At 32.6% G+C, this 22,268-nt stretch overlaps 4 protein-coding genes across 10 annotated transcripts; 2 read left to right on the forward strand and 2 right to left on the reverse strand.

The window, feature by feature from the left end:
• Nucleotides 1-129: 129 nt before the first annotated feature.
• On the reverse strand, nt 130-13,388 carry LOC122517174. Of its 7 annotated transcripts, none has more exons than XM_043635591.1 (8): nt 13,364-13,388; nt 11,451-11,954; nt 5,426-5,933; nt 4,219-4,452; nt 3,515-3,675; nt 3,004-3,404; nt 2,620-2,700; nt 130-771 (listed from the first exon to the last, which is right to left on the reverse strand). In XM_043635591.1, exons 3-8 carry the CDS (start codon nt 5,795-5,797, stop codon nt 629-631), a joined length of 1,392 nt encoding a protein of 463 aa, XP_043491526.1. In that variant the 5' UTR covers nt 5,798-5,933; nt 11,451-11,954; nt 13,364-13,388; the 3' UTR covers nt 130-628. The 7 variants fall into 7 exon arrangements, with proteins under 7 accessions (XP_043491526.1, XP_043491523.1, XP_043491525.1 ...); XM_043635588.1 differs by lacking the exon at nt 13,364-13,388 and having other exon boundaries at nt 11,451-11,513; nt 11,823-12,263; XM_043635590.1 differs by lacking the exons at nt 11,451-11,954; nt 13,364-13,388 and adding exons at nt 6,586-6,743; nt 6,833-6,912.
• On the forward strand, nt 12,182-12,981 carry LOC122516123 (tetratricopeptide repeat protein 36). The gene is made up of 3 exons (XM_043633693.1): nt 12,182-12,331; nt 12,396-12,593; nt 12,731-12,981. The coding sequence occupies exons 1-3, from the start codon at nt 12,232-12,234 to the stop codon at nt 12,979-12,981; spliced, it is 549 nt and encodes a 182-aa protein (XP_043489628.1). The 5' UTR covers nt 12,182-12,231.
• Nucleotides 13,389-13,485: 97 nt separating the features above from the next.
• On the reverse strand, nt 13,486-16,167 carry LOC122517176 (translocation protein SEC62). The gene is made up of 5 exons (XM_043635596.1): nt 16,064-16,167; nt 15,130-15,645; nt 14,604-14,951; nt 14,415-14,518; nt 13,486-14,326 (listed from the first exon to the last, which is right to left on the reverse strand). Exons 1-5 carry the CDS (start codon nt 16,097-16,099, stop codon nt 14,149-14,151), a joined length of 1,182 nt encoding a protein of 393 aa, XP_043491531.1. The 5' UTR covers nt 16,100-16,167; the 3' UTR covers nt 13,486-14,148.
• On the forward strand, nt 16,107-22,181 carry LOC122517177 (probable phosphorylase b kinase regulatory subunit beta). The gene is given in 20 exon segments (XM_043635597.1): nt 16,107-16,927; nt 17,021-17,139; nt 17,210-17,345; nt 17,434-17,641; nt 17,729-18,085; nt 18,173-18,370; nt 18,446-18,584; nt 18,662-18,942; nt 19,097-19,111; nt 19,529-19,759; nt 19,815-20,002; nt 20,079-20,194; nt 20,270-20,412; nt 20,475-20,588; nt 20,590-20,766; nt 20,885-21,095; nt 21,179-21,308; nt 21,381-21,621; nt 21,717-21,824; nt 21,949-22,181. Coding segments are annotated over 20 exon segments (3,327 nt in total). The 5' UTR covers nt 16,107-16,889; the 3' UTR covers nt 22,126-22,181.
• Nucleotides 22,182-22,268: the final 87 nt, after the last annotated feature.

A 22,268-nucleotide genomic window follows, 5' to 3' on the forward strand; every position in this document is an offset into this window, starting at 1 on the left:
AATTATTCTTTCTATCGATAGAGAAAATTCACAAATTCAATGACTCAATGTAATTATTCTTGCTTTAAATAATTAATTAAAATGATTATTTAATAATACGAAATTCGTTGTTACTTTAATAACAAATTATTGTACTAAAAATAATGTATTATATAAAAAAGAAAGATGTTTATTCGCACGCATAACATTCGACGTACTATCAATATTATTTTTTTTTCTATAGAAAGAATAAAAAGTTGACAAAAAAGAACGTGTCAAATATTAAAAAATGCAACGTAAATATTTACAATCGGAACGATTAATTCGATCCTTGTTCTTAAACTAATGCGAAATAATTCTAAAAGGCGGCAATCTTTCCATTAAATTTAACACATTGAATGCCACGGCGTTTGTTCATTCAATAGGGCCACGTAGGTCATTTGTGATTAGCGTTATTATACTGTTTTATATTTAATCTCAAAATGTGGCTTCTGCGGGAAAAACGCGTAAAATTTGCGTGGCAGTCAACGCGTTTAATCAAATATTGTTTGGATTGGAGTTCGTTCGGGTCGATTAAAATCGATAGTTCAAGGAGACGGAAAAAAGTGGAGAGGAGAGGAGGGGGAGAGGGAGGAGAGGGAGAGAGGGATCAATACATCATCCCCGGATGTGTGGCTCTCTGGAAAAATACGTTTGGATTTGCTGATAAAGTCGTGTAGAGATTTCCAGCGTCCTCCGGCCTCAAATACATGCCGGATGGTAGAACAAACGTCTCCATCGGCCCATGAACCTCTGAAAACGAACAAGAGAAAACATTTTAAGTAGTACGAGAATTCTCTTATACACACACGTATAGCATACTTTTACTTTAGAAATCATCAAACGATCAACAACTTCAAAAACATTGTTAAATAAAAATAATGTAACTCATTTGTATCGCAAATCTATGTAAATCAATGTAAATATAAAATTGACTAAATGAAATAACAGAAAAAGCATCGATCATTCTAATACAGAAATTCGATATTGAATATAATAATAATAATAATAATAAATTTAAAATGTAATATTTCATTTAAAAAAAAAAGATTTCAACCAACATAAAAGAACAAAGCGCAATTTATTAATGCGGTTTTATCGGTGTCTGACATCGATAATAGTGTTCTACTTATGCGGCTGACCATAAACGTCATTTCATACTTCTCCAATAACACGCGCGATAATATAATAAATATTCTACATTTATCATTACGTATTGAGATACCCCGAATCAAAAAGAAGAGAAAGAAAAAAAAAAGAGAAGAAAAAAAAAGTCATTCGTGTTAAAAGAGGGCCCTGAAGTATCGTTATTAAGGAATACGAATCACGTGTGGGTTTTTAATCATAGTTCTGTCTCGTCAAAAGATCCATTATTTTCTTCCCATCCCGTCCTTCCATCTCACCCCCGATTCTTTCGCTTCGTCGAGCGCAAACAAAAAAGAAATAAAAAGTAAAATGTAAAAAGAAAGAAAATAAAAGAAAAGAAAAGAGGAAAAAAAAGTCGTATAAAAAGTTCGAAGTAGGTGCGAGAGGTTTGACTCGTTTAAGTGGATGGTCAAGGGGCTAGTGACCTTTAGCTCGTAATTTCTAGTATATTCCACGCCTTGCTCGTAATAATGAACATTACGGTAAAGAGACATATCACGCGTTATGTAGGCATCGCGTTTTGCACTTCACGCTTTCAGCGCAAATACTTAGAACGCTGACGTTATTGACTAATCGACGAATAACGTCAATCTTTTTATTTCATTTTTTTTTTTCCAAATAAATTTGAATAAATATAAATATGTAGGTATACGTTTACAAACGTCAGCATTCTTATGTTAGTTAAGTTTTTTTTTTTAATTTCGTTCGAATAAGATCATTATCAAGTGAAATTAAAAGGAAAAGATAAATGTATCAGTGTGTATGTGTGTGTGTGTGTGTGTTTGTGTGTGTGCATGTGTATGCGAAAACTAACATTCCTTTTTTTAAGAGGGAAAGCTTTAAGTAACTTGCAGGCGGTTCGACGACGACGACGACGACGACGAGGATGTCGTTCGTCCAATCTAACGGTACCCTTTTTCCTCTCTTCTTCCTTTAAACACCGAAGAAGTGCTTGACCCTCGTCTTAGGACTTTCTCTCTCTCTCTCTCTCTCTCTGTCTCTTTTTCTCTCTCTTTATCTTTATCTTTATTTTTCTCTTTTTCTTTCTCCCACATATCTCTCTCTCTCTCTCTCTCTCTCTCTCTTTCTCTCTAGCTAAAACGTACGATTTTTCTTTCCTTTCGTTTGGTACTTACGAGTTGAAGGTCGCGAGAAGTCAAGAGCGTAAACGAGGAACCAATTACGTTGAAGGAAAAATGCACAGCAAGAAGAAGAAAAAGAAGAGACGACATGTCGCCGCTAGAAGAGAGCGATTTTATTACACGTACTTTAACGTTGCAAATTTATCATGAGATTTTCCTACATAAGATAAATACCAAGAATGTCTACGTCTCGATATTGGATAAATAAATGATTTATCAAAATAATCTTAAGGAAGAGAGTTAAGAGAAATCAACAATTTCATTTAGGTAACTTCAAATTGAAGTTGCAGAGTCGAATATATCAGTGACTTACCATCGGAATATATTGGTGGACTTCCCCCATGTCTACAAGCACTGCAACCAGGTATTCCCGATGAGACCAACGCGACGCGATCTGAAATATCGTAAAAACGTGTGAAAATGATTATCTTTCTTTTATTTAATTTTTCGAATGGATTGCATCCTTTTTTCAAAATCCTATTAATTATAATAGTTTTTCTATTTTCTACTTGGGTTATACGGTATAAAATTACCTTACGTAAAGTTCGGAATATCGTAATCGAAAAGAAACTCTTTGCAATTGTGAAAGAAACGTATTCACCTAATAGCGCAATTTACAAGTGCGTGCAAAACGACAAAAGAAATTTACAAATGGGGTTTCGGGTGAAATCATTGAAATTCGTCCATTCTAACGTACCAGCGCTGTGATAATGCATCTTCCTCTTCAAGGATGTTTCGGCAGGTTTGAAATGAAAAAAGGAAGGAGAATAGCCGCTTCCAGGTAGAGAGCTAAGTGCGTCATCGCGATCTCGAATGACGGTTGTGGGTCCTTCTCGACCAAGGGCAGCCAATTGCCGACCCTTCGGCAGAAACATCGTCAAAAATACGAGGAAAGAAGTAGTCAGGAGACCATAGGCTAGCCACGCCTCCTTATCGCTCTCGGAGGACGCTACTGTTGAACCAATCGCGCTTGATATCCAAATGGGCAATGATAAACCAACGGCAAGTCCGATAAAAGCAGCTTCTCTATTATTATCACGAACGCCACGTGCACGAACGGCTAAACAGGCGACTGCTACTAACAGTATCCCTGGATATCTAAAGCAACAAAAATGGAATAAAATGAAAGGATCAAATTTGTAGAAAATATTATAGATTTTTATACTGTGCCACATCTGTAATCCAAAAGTTACATTTCAAAATTTTACCCGAGGGAAGCCACTGTCTGTCCGAGAGGAGTTTTGCAACCCAATGCAACCGGACCGCTCTGATCAACATTTTGAACTTGGATAACTGCAGGTGGTTCCCCGTAAAACCATTGGCCGACGATGGCTACTTGTACCATCACTGCAAATATCAGTACTAAAGCCTGCGATGAGGTAACAAAAAAATATTATTCAAATATATATATATATATAAATATTATTTTCAATCTGTCAATGTGTGTGTTAGTTACGTACATGTTGCTTTTGCGCGAATAGTCGCGTACCATTGGCATTCTGATCGCTCGGCGCAGACCGAACGTGAAAAATTCCGAGTATTCACGGTCTAAGTCGTCCCACGAGTTTCTATACACTAACCCACTATTGTGTATACGTGTGTTGCCTATACACGACTACAAGCAAGCTTTTCATTCATATCGAACACTCGCGTGATAGCTTTACCGCAGATCGAGAAACAAGACCGGATCTCTTTGGAATTCTTAGATATAACAACATTCTTTGAAACCGCGAAAATGATCTTTCTCAATAAATATTCAAATTGGCGTTAAATAGAAAATATTAAAAAAGAAAAACAAGAGAAAACAAAAAAAAATAAAAAAAAGAAAATATAATATATGCAAATTGCTCTGCATTATTCGAATTTAATGAAAAATCTTCGATGTGTGCACTTAATTATAGTTCGTACTAACTTGATAAGGTGCTGGCAAATAGACGCCGCTATTCAAGGAAAGAAGGAAGACACATTTGACGAGCAGGGCCGCAAATACGAGGGCCGCTGGTAAACCGACTAGTCTGAAGGCTGCACAGGATAAAGGATTTTGACTGAGAGAAGCTGCAGCCGAAAGTCCGGCCAAAAGAAAGAGACCAAGTAACAAAGCTTGGCCTAGGAACAAGTGTCGTCTGTTTGGGGCTGCTGCTCTTGCCTGAAATTTCATCGGAAATATATTAAATATTTTCAAGAGAAAGAAAAAGAAAAAGAAAAAAAAAAAAAAAGTTCCTGTCGATTAAATCGGTCGTGATTATGCTCTCTTTATCATCGATCTTAATTTGGTGTTCGAAGCATTATGCGTGATTCCGAGCAAGGTAAATAACGAATATGAAACGAGTAGGCGCCGTCTTGCTCCAGATTGTATACAGAGGAAGAATAAACCACATAATCGTAAGCAAATTAAATCGGATCGCTTTCTCAATGAGGGTATATTAATTTCTCTAATTATAATGAAGACAAGATTTAAACAAATACTTTATCTATAATTTATATGTATAAACAGATAAATATATATATATAGATAAATACGGTACACGCATATACAAATAGATTACTGCTCGTTCAGATCGAACAAGTAGCCGTAAAAGTTTGGAGAGTAATCGATAACTTCCTCAAACGACAAGAACGGTAACGAGATAGTAATGGTATGATAATAATAGAGCGTCTACGTCTGAGGAGCAATGTGTGATAGGGAAAGAAACTCGTTTTACTATCACGGCCTTTCCCGACTCGTTTGCTCGTGGCCCAATGGAGCGTGGCAATACGCAACCTAGACGACGAGACATGTCGAACATAGAAACGTTCGACAAACTAGGCCTAGGTCTCGGCGAAATTCTCTTTATCGGGTCCGGATTATCGGAGCTTGTCGAAGAATTCTATCGAAAATAATATATATTATACGAGAACTGTTTAAAATCAATGAAAAATCTCGGTCAAAAGAATCTTATTTCTCAAGAACTCGATGTTCCTTCGTCTATGTCCGAAAACAATTGAAAAGTATTTAAATACCGGTAATTTCACTGCTCCTGAGATTAGAAAAAAAGAAAAGAAAATATAATATTATTTATAAGTAGGATGAGAATATTAAAAAGTATCCATTAGTGTTAAAGTTTAGAGCATTGACCAACCTTGAGGAGTACGAAAACCTCGAAACCAGCCATGAGTAGCATCGCTGCGGCACTTAGGGCTGCAAGGGGAAGAGCCCAAGGTCGTTGTCTGAGAAGGAAACGCGAGCTTGGCGGTCTACTGGATTCGGTTTCGCGTTCCTGGCCCTTCCTGGTAGGCATCTTGAAGACGGAGATGGTTCTGTTCGGTGCCGGTACGCTGATAACGCTGGCCACGCTCGCCAAACCATTTCTATCAACTGCATTTTCCGACGGTACAAGGAAGAATTCCGTTGATAATTCGTAATCCTTAGAATACGAAGGACTTCGAATGGCTTCAACAGAACCGAACAAGCTCGCCGTGGCACACGAAAGAAATATTGGACTTAGCCTCATGTCGAGACAAACTCTCCTTGTGTCCTCTTGTCACCGCTTCGTGTATCTTCTCCTACGCAATCGCATCCTTACGTATAAGGGATCGTCTTGTGTTTTCTTTTTCTCTGCCTCCGTAAGATTTTCTCTTTCCCAATCTCTGAAAATAGCGAACCAACTGACATTCTGTTGTTTGTATGTTTTTTTTTATTTTTTTTTTGTTATTTTATTTTTCATTTATTCAAACGTTCGTCTTGTCGGTCACGATTACGACGACGACGATGATAATGATGATAATGATGACAATGATGATAATAATGATGATTTTCACGAAGAACGTTTTCTTTAACAGACACGTAAATGAAAAGCACATAATTCGTAACACCGATGAATAAACCAATGAAATTATCGTTCGACATGCTTGTTACCTGAAGACTTAAATCTCCTATAATTTATGAGCCAGGGTACGAATAATAATAAGGAGTTTCACGCTAATACTTAAACGCACGCTATCGTGCCAAGGATGGATGCGTTGCAATAACCCGGTCATGATGATAAAACGACAGGAAGAGGATCACGGGTTATAAAGATTCCCTAAGACTTATCAAAAATACCTACATACGCGGGAAAGGAGAGTTGTTGATAATCGTCGAACAAGTTTGAACGTAAGTAGAGTGGAGCGAGATCAAGGAAATAAATAAAGTTTAAAGGAAAAGTTGAAAGAAAGTGCGTGCAGATATCACGAAAGGTTTTTTTCTTTGCTCGAGTACGATTAACTAGTATGTGATATTATTTTGAAAATGATGTTTAACCTATCTCTCTCTCTCTCTTTTTTCTTGCTTCTTCTTCTCTCTTTCTCAGACAATTCTCCTCATCTTTGGTAAAAAACGTGAAGAAACGGTCACGTGCATCACCCGTCTTTGTCACTCATCAACTTGAAACGATTCTCCTCCAATCGAATCTTCCCGCGCTTTTTTATCAATAAAAATAAAGGAACGATTCGTAGAAAATAATGTTGTTTCAATAATCGATCGAATGAAAAGAAATTTTAATTGATACTTTTAGATCGGATGGAAAATACTGGTCAAATGATTCGAATATGGCGAGCATGGAGGAGCTCGAGGTGCACGTTGCGAGAGGCACGTTCCTACTAAACCGCGAAGAACTCTCGAGGGCGAAACTGGAAGCGTACTAGAGTTCCGTCCTGCGGAGGTGAAGCCTATCCGTTACAGAGAAACCAGGGAGATGGTGATGACGATGGGGCATAGTGATGGTGGAGGTGATGGTGGAGGTGGTGGTGGTAGTAACGCTGGTGTGGTGATGGTTTTGCCACGAACCAGGAGCGGATACTACCAATCTGTAAAGAAATCACAAAGGTAAAATTAGAAACGGACATTACAACAAATTTCTAACTCGTCTCAATGTTTTTTTTTTTTTTTTTTTTTTTTACATTAGGTAACTTCAATAAAAATTCGTCAGACCAATTTGATCGACTCGCGATGTGTTACTTTTTTCATTTTAATTATAATCATCCATCTTTCGAAGAACCTGGATTTATGTAATATTCATATGCTGTAAGATTAGAAAAATCGTTTATATTGTTTGTAGGATTTATTCAAAAATGTGATAAATACGCGGTATATACTTTCACTGAAAGCACACGTTGTCTCGGATCAGTTGCGTCCCTGTAAAGAAAAGAGAGAATGCAGTATGGGGAATAAAGGAACGTAGGAGAAAGAGAGTTGCAGTTGGATAAAGAGAGCGAGAGGAGTTGGTCCTCCGATGTCGAGGACCGGACTCTCAACGATGCATTTACATATCGGACATGTAATAACCTCGAAAAAGTATTAACAATGAATGCCCGAGGTTCGTCTCGGCTTGAACCAAGAAACGAACGAACGAACGAACGAACGAACGAACGAACGTACGAACGTACGAACGAACGAACGAACAAACGAAGAAAAAGATAGAAGGAGGAGTAGGAGGAGAAGAAAAGGACGGAGGATGATCGAACGTTGCGTTTAACGAACTCTGTAACTTCCAACGACGGTGTCGACGGAGAGTCGAAATTCCATCGCAAAAAGTTGACGGGACGTCTTATTAGAAACGCCCTTTCTCATAATTGTCTCATATACGAGAGATACGATTAAAAAAAAAGAAAAAAAAAGAAAGGTACAAAAAACAAAATAAGATACAGAATATCTTCAAAAGTAATTTCAACCTTGAAATTTGTACTCGTCTTCGGCTTTTTTTTTCTATTTAAATAGAACGTGAAAAGGTATTCGTTCTTCATAATCATTTCTAGTTACTGTTACTAGTTTTATTTATTTTTTTTTTATCGTCAAATAAAATGCTCTACATACGATATCCTTGATAAAAAAAAAAAATTAAAAAAAAAGAATAAAATAAAATCAAAATGAAACGGGGAACCAACAGCGTGCGTGTCTTTGGAGGGTTCTATTTGAGGTCAAATCACGAGGATACACGTACGCATAGCGGTACGTTTCCTTTCGTTCTCGTAAGAAATTTCTGTGTATGTATGCTAAAGTCGATATATGTGGGCGCATTTACGTCATAGATCGACGATCTTACTCTTAAGTAAGTACTACGTAAGGAGACATTCGGTAGCTCTGCCGATCGAACCCTGCACTCTGAGTTCGACGAACCCTTTGTCTCGAAAACCGGACAAACCGTTTGCACATCGGTGCGGGTCTCGACTTCGTGATATCATGATACAGGCTGTTTCAAAGCTTCAAAATTGCATAGATATTATTTTCATTTAATTTAATTACAAGATTTTCATTCGGACCATCATAGCTCTGCTCGTTTTCATTAAAAACGTTCTTGAAATAAGTTTCTTTTTGTCTTAAAATAATATTAAAATGAAATCTACGATCATTGTACTTCAGAAATTTGATTGCGAATATCTTATGCAATTTGATTGTGAGATAACATCGATGTCGGTGAAAATGTTTCGAGGAATTATCCAACATTCAAAAACGATCCCTTCGAGAACGAATTATACAATAAGTTTGAAGAGCAATGCGAAGCCACACCCGGTCACTTTCTCCACCAAAGCCAAAGTCATTCTTGTACCGTATAGTACCGTGCTTAATGACGCAAGCTACCCACGCGATCTAATATAAGGTACGGTAAATCGTTTCCCTTTCACGTCTAAGTAAAAAGGATAAAATTTAGTTGCAAGCTTTTCAGCCTTTTAGATAACTAAAATTTAATTAAAGAAATTCTGGATTTCCAATGACCACCCACCACCCACCCACTTTCATTCATTCTCGTATCCAATTGAGAAGATATTGAAAATGTGAAAACAAATTAACTATAATCTATGGTTTAAGAAAACAAAAGATAATTTATTTGTATTAGAAAATAATTGGAAAATGATTAAATACTTAAAAGTAATAAATAAAAATATTTAAGATAAAACATATAAGTTGTTGAATTATTCGAGTTTGTTTCCCTTAAAATACTTCGACGCAAAGTTATTCCATCTTTTTCTCTCACACGTGAAATTCCTCAGAGCGGGTACGCAAAGCCGAAAAGTTCGCGGTTGTACACCAAATCTCCGAGTTGCGCCATGTTATTGGGGACCAGTGAGCTCGATGCACGAGAAAGAAAGAGAGAAAAGCATTCGCTTGTAACCGGTTTCGACGAACTAAAGCTAAATAAAGTCATGTATGTACCAGGATGAACGGAGAATATCGTCGTACCAATAATTCTCATCTCGAAGAACAATGATAGATTTAGAAATCGAACTTAAATCCAACTAACTATTCTACAAGCTTTCTCAAACAGAATTACTTTGACGATACTAAGAAAACAACTATCGCCTTGTCTTACAAATTATTTCAATTATTATATCTACTAACACGTAAAATTAAATACGTCAAAATAACGAAAAGAAATGAAATTTTTAAACAAATTGTAACCAAAATCTGTACGCCTGAATTTTAGATAAAAGAAAGAACAAATGGAATTTACTGACCAGTATTATTTCATTATTACTGAGAAAACTTAGCTACTACGATCTTGTTTCAAAAATATTTTAATTACTATACTTATCTATTGAATTGAAATACGACAAAATAATGAATACAAATATGTACGAATGAATGAATGAAGTGTTTAAGACGCGTTAAGATCAAAATCTGTACGCCTAAATTCGAGATAAACAAAAAAAAAGGATCCAACCAAAAAGAGAAAATGGAACCCCACGCATATATTATTTTTATTCTCGAAACTTAACTCCTTTTGTCTTTTTGCTTCATCGAGCGCGATACGTTGATAAGTCGACCCTTCTACGACGATTCATTTGAATATAAATCCGGTTGTCTGCACTCGGCGTAAGGTACATGTGCGCAAAGGGCGAAGGGAGAAAGAAGAGCTGGAAGAAGATAGGAGCTAACCCTATAGAGAAAGAGAGAAAGAGAGAAAGAAAGAAAGAAAGAAAGAAAGAGAAAGAGAAAGAGAGAGAGACAGAAAAATATAAGAAGACTAACGTATACGCGCATGAACCAGAGAAAGAGAAAAATAGATGCATTTCTTTTTTTCTTTCCTTGTTTATTGTAACCACAAACTGCGGTGGTCGCTCATGCAGGATGATATTTTTTCTTGTCTTTATTTCAAGGAAGGTTTCGTCCTCTCGCACGAATCCTTGCTTTCTTTTTCTACTTTCGTTCTCTCGAGAAGAGTTAACCGAAATTCGGAGCCTAAATAAATACTCGTGCGATGACAGGACGCATTTCTGTTTAAAAAATCAAATAAAAACATTGTTGATACCAAAAAAAAAAGAAATAATGTGAGATATTCAAAAAAAAAAAAAAGAAGAAAAAGAAAAGAAAGGAACCTTACAAAAGTATAAGAAATCTTCTTCATGAAACGTTATCTTCGTTGGCGAGTTTAGTCCTATTGGTTAAAAATTAAAGGGCGAAGGTTTAACCACGAAAGATCGAGGAAGGGTCGTCTTCCCTATCTCCTAGCAGTGAAGGCGTAGACACGAGGTACTCTAAAACGTTTATGTTCGTATACACGACGTTCTATAGAAAGAAAGAGAGAGAAAATATACATGAAGCCCCTCCATGTTTCCACGTACGATTCGCATAAGCGTATAAACCACTTCGCGCACGTCCACGTGTACTCACGATGGAGTAACGATATTTATTATATATCGGATATGAGTTATGGGCAGTTAACTTCGCGTTCGTGACGGGCCCTCCTTCCCACCCCCCCATCCCCCTATCATGTGTAGTATGTACCCAAGGACCCATGCACATCTTCCATGCACTTAAGAATAGTGAAAAGAATACCTTTTCTTATACTTATGGTCCTATTTCTTCTAACTCATTTTCTAATAAAATACAGAAGCTTATTTCAAGAAAATTTTGTTCTTTTTTTATTTGTTCCCTCAGAAATGATTTATTTTACTACCGATTATATCATTCAAATATGCAATTGAATGAGTTTCTACAGAAGAAAGGTGTATGTTGTATTTTAGAAAATTTTTAAGAAAAATAGTACAAATGGTTCATTACTCATTCTAGCGATTAAACAAGTTGCTAGTGTAACATGCGCCCTTATTATACTTGTCAAAAAATTATGAATAATTTTGATATTTAATTGCCTCTGTTGTAATAAATAAATGATTATGTTAGGCATTTACCTGTAAATTATAGTGAAATGTAACATGTAAAAACCCTTCTTCTGAATACTCGTTAAATATATCCTAAAAAAAAAAGAAAAAAATTAATTTAAAGTAAGAAATGAATTGATACGTAATGCTTCGTTAAAAGTAATAATTGTACAGCCTTACGGAAGTTCAAACTAAAAACAAAAAGATAAACGTATATTCCGTAACTAAAATAAGTAAACAAAATAAAACTCCGAGAGCTTTGTAGTTGATAAATGCAATATGCCAGCTTCCGTGATACGAAAGTTTTCTTGGGGCGTTTATATCTTCACGTTTCGTAAGAAACGTGAAAACGTTAAATGAACAAAATAGCTAGTTAACAGTACAACCGATGAATTTGCATACTCAAGGAAAAAGATCTTTATCCTGTGTCGCGTGCTTCGAACATCATCTTGTTTTTTCTTCTTCTTCTCTTCTTCTTCTTCTTCGTTTTCTTCTTCCTCTCCTTCTTCTTAAGATTCTAATTATGTACTTCCTCTGAAAATTTTCCATATCAAACCGGTACATTTATTACATCGACTAGCGAAGAACAAATTCCGAAAGATTAGAGCTCCTAAAACTAATACTTCCTTAATATTATATTCATCTATATATACATGTCACACCTTTATGCTAAATAACCGGTATAATCTAAATAACAACGTATATCAGTATAGTATTCTAAAGGAAACAAGTTAATTCATTCGCGATAAACAGAAACGAGTTCTCGACCAATGCCAATTAAAAATACAATATCTTTGAGAATTCAGTAGAAATGGAGCGACTGAGCGAACGCGATCGTGCGACTTTAAACGTAATTTTTGATCCATTTCAAGCACATGGAACCATTGATATTCCAGAAAATGAAAATCTTGGTACGTAGTTTGTTATTTTCTTCCTTAATCGAGGATTTTTAATTTTTTATTTATTTTTGTATAGACACGTTAAACCAAGATGAGACGGATACTTTGACAGATGAAGTTTTGAGTATCGTGAAAGAAGCTATTTCGTGTGCAGAATTAAATAATTTTGACAAATCTTTCCGTTTATTCGAGGAAGCTTTAAAGAAAACACCTTCCTCTCCAGCTATTTTAAACGATAGAGCTCAAGCATTTCGTTTGGCTAGCCGTGATAATGGTAACGTCAATTAATTTATTATGACAAAACGGTATCGTGCATACTTATTGATAAAAAAATAAAAAAAATAAAAAAAAATACTAATTGTGAATAATACTAAACGTATGATATATGTTCGAAATTTATCTTTTATGTAGAAGCATTGGAGGATTTGCACATGGCAGTAAAACTTAGCCAAGGAAAAGGAAAAGCAGGCATTCAGGCGCTTTGCCAACGTGGAATACTGTATCGTTACATGAATGAGGATCAAAAAGCTAAAGAAGATTTTACACTAGCAGCCAAAGCTGGCTCGAGTTTTGCCAAATCACAGCTTGTCTCTTTAAATCCTTATGCAGCTATGTGTAATGCTATGTTGCGAGAAATAACTTTGAAATCTATACCTCATTGAAGATTATTATCGTCCTGGATTCAAGTAACGTTTCGAGTTGCATTTTTAGAAATGACGTATAATATAAAATTAAGAAATATATATATATATATATACATTAAATAATAAATTAAATTTAAATGAAATATAAATTTTCTATTTTTAAAATAATCGATCATATTATCCAATATATAATTATTTCATTTGTATCCTTTATTTGAATATAGAGATTCGCGAATCATGTACATACTTATAATGATCCAGTTAAATATATCCAAGTTTAATAATAATAGTAATAATAATAAAAATAATAATAATAATAATAATAATAATAATTGTAATTGTGTGGAATCTTCAATAAAAATATAAATTTGATCGTATTTTAAACATGCAATATACGCACCTTTAAAAATTCAATGTCAGTCCTACTAAAAAGAAAGAGAAAGAAAGAGAAATAGTGAGAGAGGAAGTCGCGAATATTTTCAACAAATGCTTACGAAAATATCAGAATCTCACGTGCAAAAATTTCATTCCCCCAACTATTGTGTATTTACGAAATAGAAAGGTACAACAGTAAAGAAGAAAATTTATTGCATTCCTTTTTTTTAATCCAATATTTTCAATAATCGATTAAGTACTTTTTTAAATAACGTAGTAAAATATCCTCAACACATCTTCACTTTTTGTAACTTATAAAAAATAGTATTGAAATGAAAATTTAAATTATCGCGAGATAAAGTGATATTATTATTATTATTTTATATCTTTTTATATTCCGATATTACATATTTCATTTTAATCATCAACAATAAATTCTCTTCGTACAAAATGCAGACAAATTTTTTATTATTCGTCCAACTGCAATAATATCCTAAATGCATAAAATGCAGAGTTTCTGGTACAATTATATCCGTTTGATATATGTTTTCTTATAGATATATAAATAAATATCTATTAAGAAATAGATTGTACGTCAGAAGATATTTTCACTATTTTTTCCATGGTACTTTGACATTAATACCTATTTCCCCTTTTACCAAATGAATTATAGTAATCTGCTAATTTTGACAATTATGTAGTAAAATAATTTATATATGTAAAAGCATATTTCAATTTTAACGATTAATTATCAAATTAATTTTACTTGTTCAAATGAACATGGAGATAATTAATGTCACAATATATGTTTTATACCATCACAAAATCACGACCTGTATTTGATTTTTCACTTTCTGAACCTTCTTCGCTACCCTCAGAACCTTCTACTGATTCACTAGCAGAAACTTTCTTATTATCTTCATTAGAAATTTCTTCAATTCTGCTTGTCTCATCCTTTGGTGATTCTTCCGTATTAGTTCTATCTTCGCTGTTAACAAAAATATAAATCAAAGTATTTCTAATAATTAAAAGTATAGTATAGGATACTATTATTATTTTTGTTGTTATCCACTTACTTTGATGCACTAGGTGTTTCTTCTGTATCAGAATCTTTGTCTTTCTTCTTTTTCTTTTTACTACCTCTTTTATCACTTTCATTTGAAACACCATAATATTCATACTAAAAAATAATAAAAAAAGTATTATATAATTATTAAGCAATATTGAACAAAAAATACAATACATTTAAGTAAATGAGAATTTACCTGGTACAATGGCCAGAATGATGCGAAAAAGCCAACATCCGCTATTAAATTGGGTAGCAACCAAAAATGACACCTTCCCAAAGTGGGCACCCAAAGAAGACAGAATACAATCATTCTAATAATAGTTAATGCAAGGATGAATACAAGCAATCCAGCTGCTCCTACGCTTGAATAATATACTCCTTGACGAATGGTTACGGGCCATAAGGGGAATAAACAAAGTCCAATTGCTCCTAATACAACCAAGGTACCAAAAAACCAATAATACACCGGTATCGGTTCATAAATCCAAACGTAAGCATCATTACAATCTACGAAGTATTGTTCCATATGCATTTCAAGCCGTACCTGTAGCAATGAAAAACAGGTTTATAAAAAAGATTATATTATATTTAACCTCTTATACTATGATTTAACACACAGAGCTGCATGCCAAAGTCGATGCTATATTTTGTGCTTCTTATGTTTGGCCCGTAAGATTGGCACAGTTATAACACAAGGAGTTAAATTAAAAGTAATAACTTACTTTTGGTTTTTTCTTGGTCTCTTTACGTTCATCAGATTTATCTTCGCTATTCTTGTTTGTAACATCTTTATTATCCTTAGAATCTTCTTTTTCTTTTTCCTTTTCTTTTTCTTTCTCCTTATCTTTTTCCTTATCCTTTTCTTTCTCTTTATCTTTGTCTTTTTCGTTAGACTTTTTCTCTTCCTTTGGTTCTTTAACTTTTTTCTTAATACCACGGATTTTATAAAGCTCCTCTTCAGAAATGACTACTTTCTTAGCCCTGTGGAAAAACTTATGCCTCAACATCGTGTCGAGAAACTTGGTAACCTGTTCACGAGTCTCAAATCTGGTTTTGCTCCAGGGTGAGCTTTCCAGCAGTGCATCAACTGCACGCGTACCCGTAAAGTATTCCACATTATGATTTCTGTCAAATTTAGTCTTTTTGGAAGGTACATTGTTACGAATCCATTTGGCTACAGCATATTCTTCTTTTGATGGCTTATCCTGAATTATTTCGCTCTCTAAACTTGAGATTTCCTATTTTACAAAAGTTAACATATTTTTAATACAAACTGGTACGCTTAATAATTGTTCATACATTTGATATGAACAATGAAATATTTGTCAAGATAAATTGTTGTATAATCTTTTTTTAAAAATAAATTAAAATTATATATTCACGTTGAAATACACGTATTACAAATAAAGTAGTGAAAAAAAATTATATGACAAATTAACAAAATAGATTGAAAAATATATTTATCTACGTCATCCGTTTTACTGTTGAAAATTAAAAGGAAGGCATCAATGGTGACACGTGTACCAAAGAAGACGTTTCGAAAAGAGGAGAGATGAAAAAATATATAAACGATAACGCTGATAATTCTAATCGAATAATAATCTATTACGACATTATAAACTTATCGTATTAAGAAATTTGCTAGGTGATGCTTACATCTTTGCGTTTTCGGCCTTTCCTGCGTTCCACCATGTTGTAAATCCAACTTTGCACTTGCGCATTTAAACTCCTTCCGTCAGAGACGCTTTAAGAAAAAGAAAGGAAGAAAATTGGAGGAAGTTCCTTCTATATACATCAATTCAATATTTTCTTTTTTTTTTTTATTTACGTATCTAAACATACGATTGAACTATTAATTAAATCGTTATTGACCTTGTAAGAAAATAATTGATTGTCGTCATCAATTATCTCAATTACCGAACACGAGAAAATGTTAATTAATTTTGTACAACGAATGAAATAAAACTATGATTAGGATGATTAGGGTGAATTTAGTAACTATAACAGATGTTTAGCAATTTTGATTAGGTTGACATTTTTAAATTCATTGAACAATGCTTCCCATGCCAAATTCTATACTTGTTCAATGTTACGTCAGATTATTTTCAATTCTTCTATTTATAACCTACAGATCTGTGGTTAGTTTTATGCAGTAACAACGTAGAAGAGCTTGAACAAATTGTATATTCTCACCTTTTGATTATCAATAATTTTTTTGTTTTTAATAAATGTTACAACATAGAAAAATATTAATTAATCATCAATTGTACAATTATTTGATTTCATTAAAAAGGATACAATTTAAATAAGAACTGTCCCAATTTACTAAAAATACGGAATTCAAGTAAATATAATCACAGAGTGTAATATCTTTTTTATACAAAATATATAATGTTGTTTTTTTAATTGAAATAATATAAATTATATTTGTAATATTAAAGATTATTCATTGTGTGCGTGTTTGTGTTTGTTATAATCAAAAATGACTTCTCTTGTAACAACACCGCCAAGTGCAAAACGGTTTGTTTTTAGATTTTCTTTTTCTTTTAAATGTTGGTATTATATTTAAAAGAAAAAAAAGTTCTTTGAATTAAATTTTCTTTCAACTTTTAGATTTTCTATGATGAGAAGTGCACGTCAAGGTAGCGTCATAGATTTGGATATCGATATGTTTCTTAAAATTACTAATTATGAAGATACCGTCAAACAGCTTGATATTTATTATGGAATTGGTAAGATAATATTAATATATTTAATATAGTTTCATTTTCCAACAATTTAACAATTTTTTATATTGTATAGTCAAACGACAGTTACTTCGATATCAAAGTTGTATAACTGGCTTATTTCCACAAATCACAACTGATAAAGTTGTTGGAAGTATACGCGAAAGTATTTATTGTGCTGCTGCAATATGGAGTTTATATCAAGCCTATCGGCAAGTAATAATATATATATATTTATACTTAATTTATTTAATTAACTGCATAATAATTTATTCTATTTTGTCTTATTTAATTACACAGACGTATAGATGATGACCGTGGAAAGTCTTATGAACTTGGCCAGTCAGCGATAAAATGCATGAGAGGTATTTTAGAATGTTGGATGAAACAATCGTCGAGGGTAGAATTATTCAAACGCAATCAATCAAATCGTTTTGCTCTCCATTGCAAGTTTCATTTAAACACCGGGGATGAAATTCTTCAAGATATAGAATATCATCATTTACAAGTAAATGTTTAATATTAATTTTATAAGAAAATATTTATAAAATTTACATTCATTCTTTTTAATATATTGTTTGTTTCTTTTTATTAGATTGACGTCGTATCTTTATACTTATTATTTTTAGTACAAATGATTTCATCAGGATTACAAATAATATATACTCAAGACGAAGTAGCTTTCATACAAAATCTTGTATATTATGTAGAAAGAGCATATAGGACTCCAGATTTTGGAATGTGGGAACGTGGAAGTCGTTACAATGATGGAACTCCTGAAATACATGCTAGTTCGATTGGTATAGCAAAAAGTGCTTTAGAAGCTATTAATGGTTGTAATTTGTTTGGAGAAAAGGGTGCTTCCTGGTCTGTGATATATGTCGATATTGATGCACACAATCGTAATCGTAGTATCTTTGAAACAATGTTACCACGAGAATCAAGTTCGAAGGTAGATCGAGTACTGCAACAATTTAAAATATTTTCATATTATTCTTATCTTTCAATATTACATTTATATTTTTGCTTTATTTTTTAGAGCGTAGATGCAGCTTTATTGCCAACAATATCTTTCCCTGCTTTTGCTACTCACGAAGAAGTATTATATAATCAAACTAAATCAAATATAATTTGTAGACTCAAGGGTAATTATGGATTTAAAAGATTTGGCCGAGATGGGTATAAAACGGTTTTAGAAGACACACAACGTCGTTATTACAAATCTGGTGAAATCAAGGCAAGTAAAATATAAAAAACTTATAAATAAACAAACTTATAGTACATGTAATAGTAAAGTATATTTTTTCAATAGGAATTTGATAATGTTGAATGCGAATGGCCACTATTTTATATTTTTATGATAATCGATGGTGTTTTTAAAACATTGCCTGAACAAGTAGAAGAATATCAAAATTTATTAAAAGCCAGAATATACAAAGATCTTCATGGAGGTATTTTTAAAAATATATGAATAAGTTTGAATAAGTAAAAAAAGAATCAACTGATAAGATATTTTATTCGCAAATAGATCCTGTAATACCTATGTACTATTATGTACCCAAAGAAAATTTGGAAAATGAAAGAAATGATCCTGGTAGCGTTTATCGGATACCTAGCGATGAAGGAAGAGGATATAAAAATTCAACGAATTCAGATGAATCACCGATGTATTTATGGAATCAAGCAATGTTTGTAATTTCTCAGTTGTTAACTGCTGGTTTATTACATATCAATGAATTAGATCCTATTCGTCGTTATTTACCTTCATATAATAGACCAAGAAGAGCTGGAAGATATTCTGCTTTTCAGGTAAGATAAATAACACATGTGTTCGAAGAATAGCAATAATAATTCATAATAAAACACTTAATTTTTCTTTCTATCGAAAGAGAATATATATACATATGTATATATTTATATATAAAAAAGAAATGTTAATATTATTTTCTTGTATTTCATACAGGCAAAGCCCACTATTGTAAGTAAATTATGTTGTATGCTTGCTGTTATATCATGGTAGAAGTATTCTTAATTTTGCATTGTGTTCTCGTATTATTTTCTATTTGCCATAATTAATTATCTTTTACGCTCAACGTGATTTATTAAAAATGACATCTCTTCTTTTTTAATTCTATAGAATATGCATGTGTTTGCATAGAAAAAAATAACAGAAATTCGTATCGTAAAACTATAATTTACTACTTTGCTATCTTCTTCTCACTTTTAAAAAGCTATTGTAAATTAAGTTTTATATGTAGATCGTTTGAAAACAAAACTTTATACTTTTAATTATACTCTTTGCTGCTATTTATATATATGTATCACTTTTATATAATATATTTATACAAGTATATTGCACGATATATTTGCCAATATGAATGACTATTTCCTTTAGGGCACTCATGCTGATCTTGTAGTACAAATTGTTTTAATTGCTGAATCTATGAGGCTACAAGCTATGATGGCAACTTATGGTATTCAAACACAAACTCCGCATGAAGTTGAACCAGTACAAATATTATCTTCGACTCAATTGATTAAAGTCTATCAAAAACTTGGAGTTAATAAGAAATTGAATCTTCAAGGACGTCCAGCTAGACCCATTGGTTCTTTGGGAACAAGCAAGGTATATATGATATACGTTAAAGTTTAATATTTTTCTATAAATGATGCATATACAGGTGTATAGGGTGTGCGGTATGACGGTACTTTGCTATCCACTCATATTTGAAGTATCTGAATTTTATCTATACAGAGATATGGCTTTGTTAATTGATGATATTAAAACAGAACTTCAATTCGTTGGTAAATATTGGCGACTTTCTGGTCGTCCAACTGTATGCCTTCTAATAAGAGAAGAACATATGAGGTATTTATCAATTGCTTACAATTTTTACTTAATAATAAAATATAATTAATAGATATATATATCTTTTTTTATTTAGAGATCCACAATTTAAAGAAATGTTAGACTTATTTGCGATGTTAAAGAAAGGATACTGCGACAAAACCAAAGTACGCATTGGACGATTGCAAAATTTAATTTCATCTTCTTGCATTGGTAATTAGTGAAATCTATTTTATATATTACATACAATTAATGTGATGGAAATATTTATTTTTTCTTTATTTATAGAACATTTGGATTTCGTTAATTCTATGGAAACTGATCTTGAACTAACTCAATTCAAACAGCTGCAACATGATTATATTGGTTATCAAAGTCTCACCGATGTTCCAAGAGCTTTAGCTTATTCTGAAGATATAAAAGATTATTCTGTATGTATATACAATCAAGATACTGATTTGATCATTATTTATCGAATTTATTTCATTTTCAGTATTTTATGCACGAGCCTTTGCATAATATATTAAATGAAATTCGTAATTGTGATGGATTGTATGTAAAGTGTCAGCTCTATGGTGTTTTATTAAAAAAAGAAGGTATCAATTATGAAATTAATGGAACAACAGGTATGTATTTATATTTATACTGGTTTTGAACTCCAAATTCAACCTTCTGCAAATCAAATTCATCCTTCTACAAGAGTAAAATTTGGTAGCAGTTTATTACACCATACTGTTGATAGTATAAGTCCTTTTATTACTTGTGTACTTGTTAAAGGGAAACAGGTAATATCTGTGTGTCAGGATTGCACAGAGTTGCGAAGACGTAACTCCGTGTGTTCTGAAATTATTCATTTATTATTATTAATTATTCACACACCAATATATTTTTATTATTTATCAGATAACTGTTGGAGTTATTGGCCAGGAAGAAACTGTATTTGATAAACCTATGACCCCTGCAGAAATTCAATCTGTCATGTATTCTACTATTCAACCCCACAATGTAATACAAGCTGTACTTCAGCAAGAAGTATTATTGTATTGTGGTAGACTTATTGGAACAAATCCAGAAATGTTTAAAGGAATATTAAAAATTCGTATTGGGTATTTATGTTATTCGATTTGTATAGTTTTAATTATTATGTTTATAATGTAATATAAATATAAAATTGATTTATGTGATTTCGATGGGTAGTGGACGCAATGAAGCTCTACTTAGAAATGTTTGTGAAAAATCCTGAGCCAATTGAAAACTACAGTCCCTATAAAGTTAGACAAGTTTTGATCAAAGTATTGACTTTTAAAGATTGGGCCAATTCAGAAAAGTATATTAATTGGATTTTATAATAAAATCTATTTATACAATTTTTTAATTGTAAAATATTCTTCTTTAATAGACTTACTGTGCTTGGACGAAGAAGAATAGAAGGAAGTTTATGTAGAGTTCCTACACATTTTTACAATCAAGTATGGCAAGTTTTAATGCGTTGTCCTGAAGGTATATGTGTTAATGGACGTGAATTACCGCAGCAACCAACACTTTCTAATATGACACAATCAGAATTAACTTTTGCTTTGCTCGTTGAATCTCTACTTCATCACATACACTTACCAGAATATCGTCAAATTATAGTTGAGGTAATATTTGAACAATTATAAGTATCAAATCTCTTCTTTCTAATATTCTGTTAAGAAGATAAATAGTAATATTAAATACAGTTTTGTTTTTACAGTTACTTAACATAGTATCAACAATTTTATTAAGAAATCCCGAGCTTAGTTTTCAAAAACAATTAAATCTAAATAAACTTGTTGAGGATAGTTTTGCCATGTATTGCAAGGTATGTACAAGTTATTAGTTTTATTAAAAATTTCTATACACATTATTACTCATCGTAAGATAAATTTAAAATTATCATATAAGAATATGTAATATATATTGGATTGATATATACTTATATTCAGGATCAAAATTTGGAGGTATCGAATGACCTTACACCATTCTTTTCTATACATTATTCATTGACTACCGGTTATCTAGCTAGAGCAGTTGTAAACAATGTTCTTGCAATTGGTTGTGTAACTACCATCACGGATGCCAAAGATATTTTTGAATCTCACGAAATGTGCAAAATAGCGTAAATATACATATATATCTCTAAATCAATGCTCTTATCAAATACACTTTAATAGATTTACAAGAACAATATTCATGATATTAAATTTGAGTTGAGAAATGTACATATATGTATATTTGTACATTGTACAAAATATTATTTAATTGT

Source organism: Polistes fuscatus, unplaced genomic scaffold (assembly GCF_010416935.1).
Source record: "Polistes fuscatus isolate 324 unplaced genomic scaffold, CU_Pfus_HIC Scaffold2, whole genome shotgun sequence".
Lineage (NCBI taxonomy): Eukaryota > Metazoa > Arthropoda > Insecta > Hymenoptera > Vespidae > Polistes > Polistes fuscatus.

What these genes read in the sequence shown, in the direction of transcription:
- LOC122517174 (XM_043635591.1), bottom strand. Translation starts at nt 5,797, where the DNA reads ATGAGGCTAAGTCCAATATTTCTTTCGTGTGCCACGGCGAGCTTGTTC. An exon ending in AGGTTTTCGTACTCCTCAAG is followed by an intron (nt 4,453 to 5,425) that starts GTTGGTCAATGC and finishes ATGAAATTTCAG; the next exon opens with GCAAGAGCAGCAGCCCCAAA. An exon ending in CAGACAGTGGCTTCCCTCGG is followed by an intron (nt 3,405 to 3,514) that starts GTAAAATTTTGA and finishes TTGTTGCTTTAG; the next exon opens with ATATCCAGGGATACTGTTAG.
- LOC122517176 (XM_043635596.1), bottom strand. Translation starts at nt 16,099, where the DNA reads ATGGTGGAACGCAGGAAAGGCCGAAAACGCAAAGAT. An exon ending in AGACCAAGAAAAAACCAAAA is followed by an intron (nt 14,952 to 15,129) that starts GTAAGTTATTAC and finishes TCATTGCTACAG; the next exon opens with GTACGGCTTGAAATGCATAT. An exon ending in GAAACACCTAGTGCATCAAA is followed by an intron (nt 14,327 to 14,414) that starts GTAAGTGGATAA and finishes TTTTGTTAACAG; the next exon opens with CGAAGATAGAACTAATACGG.
- LOC122516123 (XM_043633693.1), top strand. Translation starts at nt 12,232, where the DNA reads ATGGAGCGACTGAGCGAACGCGATCGTGCGACTTTAAACGTAATTTTT. An exon ending in TCCAGAAAATGAAAATCTTG is followed by an intron (nt 12,332 to 12,395) that starts GTACGTAGTTTG and finishes ATTTTTGTATAG; the next exon opens with ACACGTTAAACCAAGATGAG. An exon ending in TTTGGCTAGCCGTGATAATG is followed by an intron (nt 12,594 to 12,730) that starts GTAACGTCAATT and finishes TCTTTTATGTAG; the next exon opens with AAGCATTGGAGGATTTGCAC.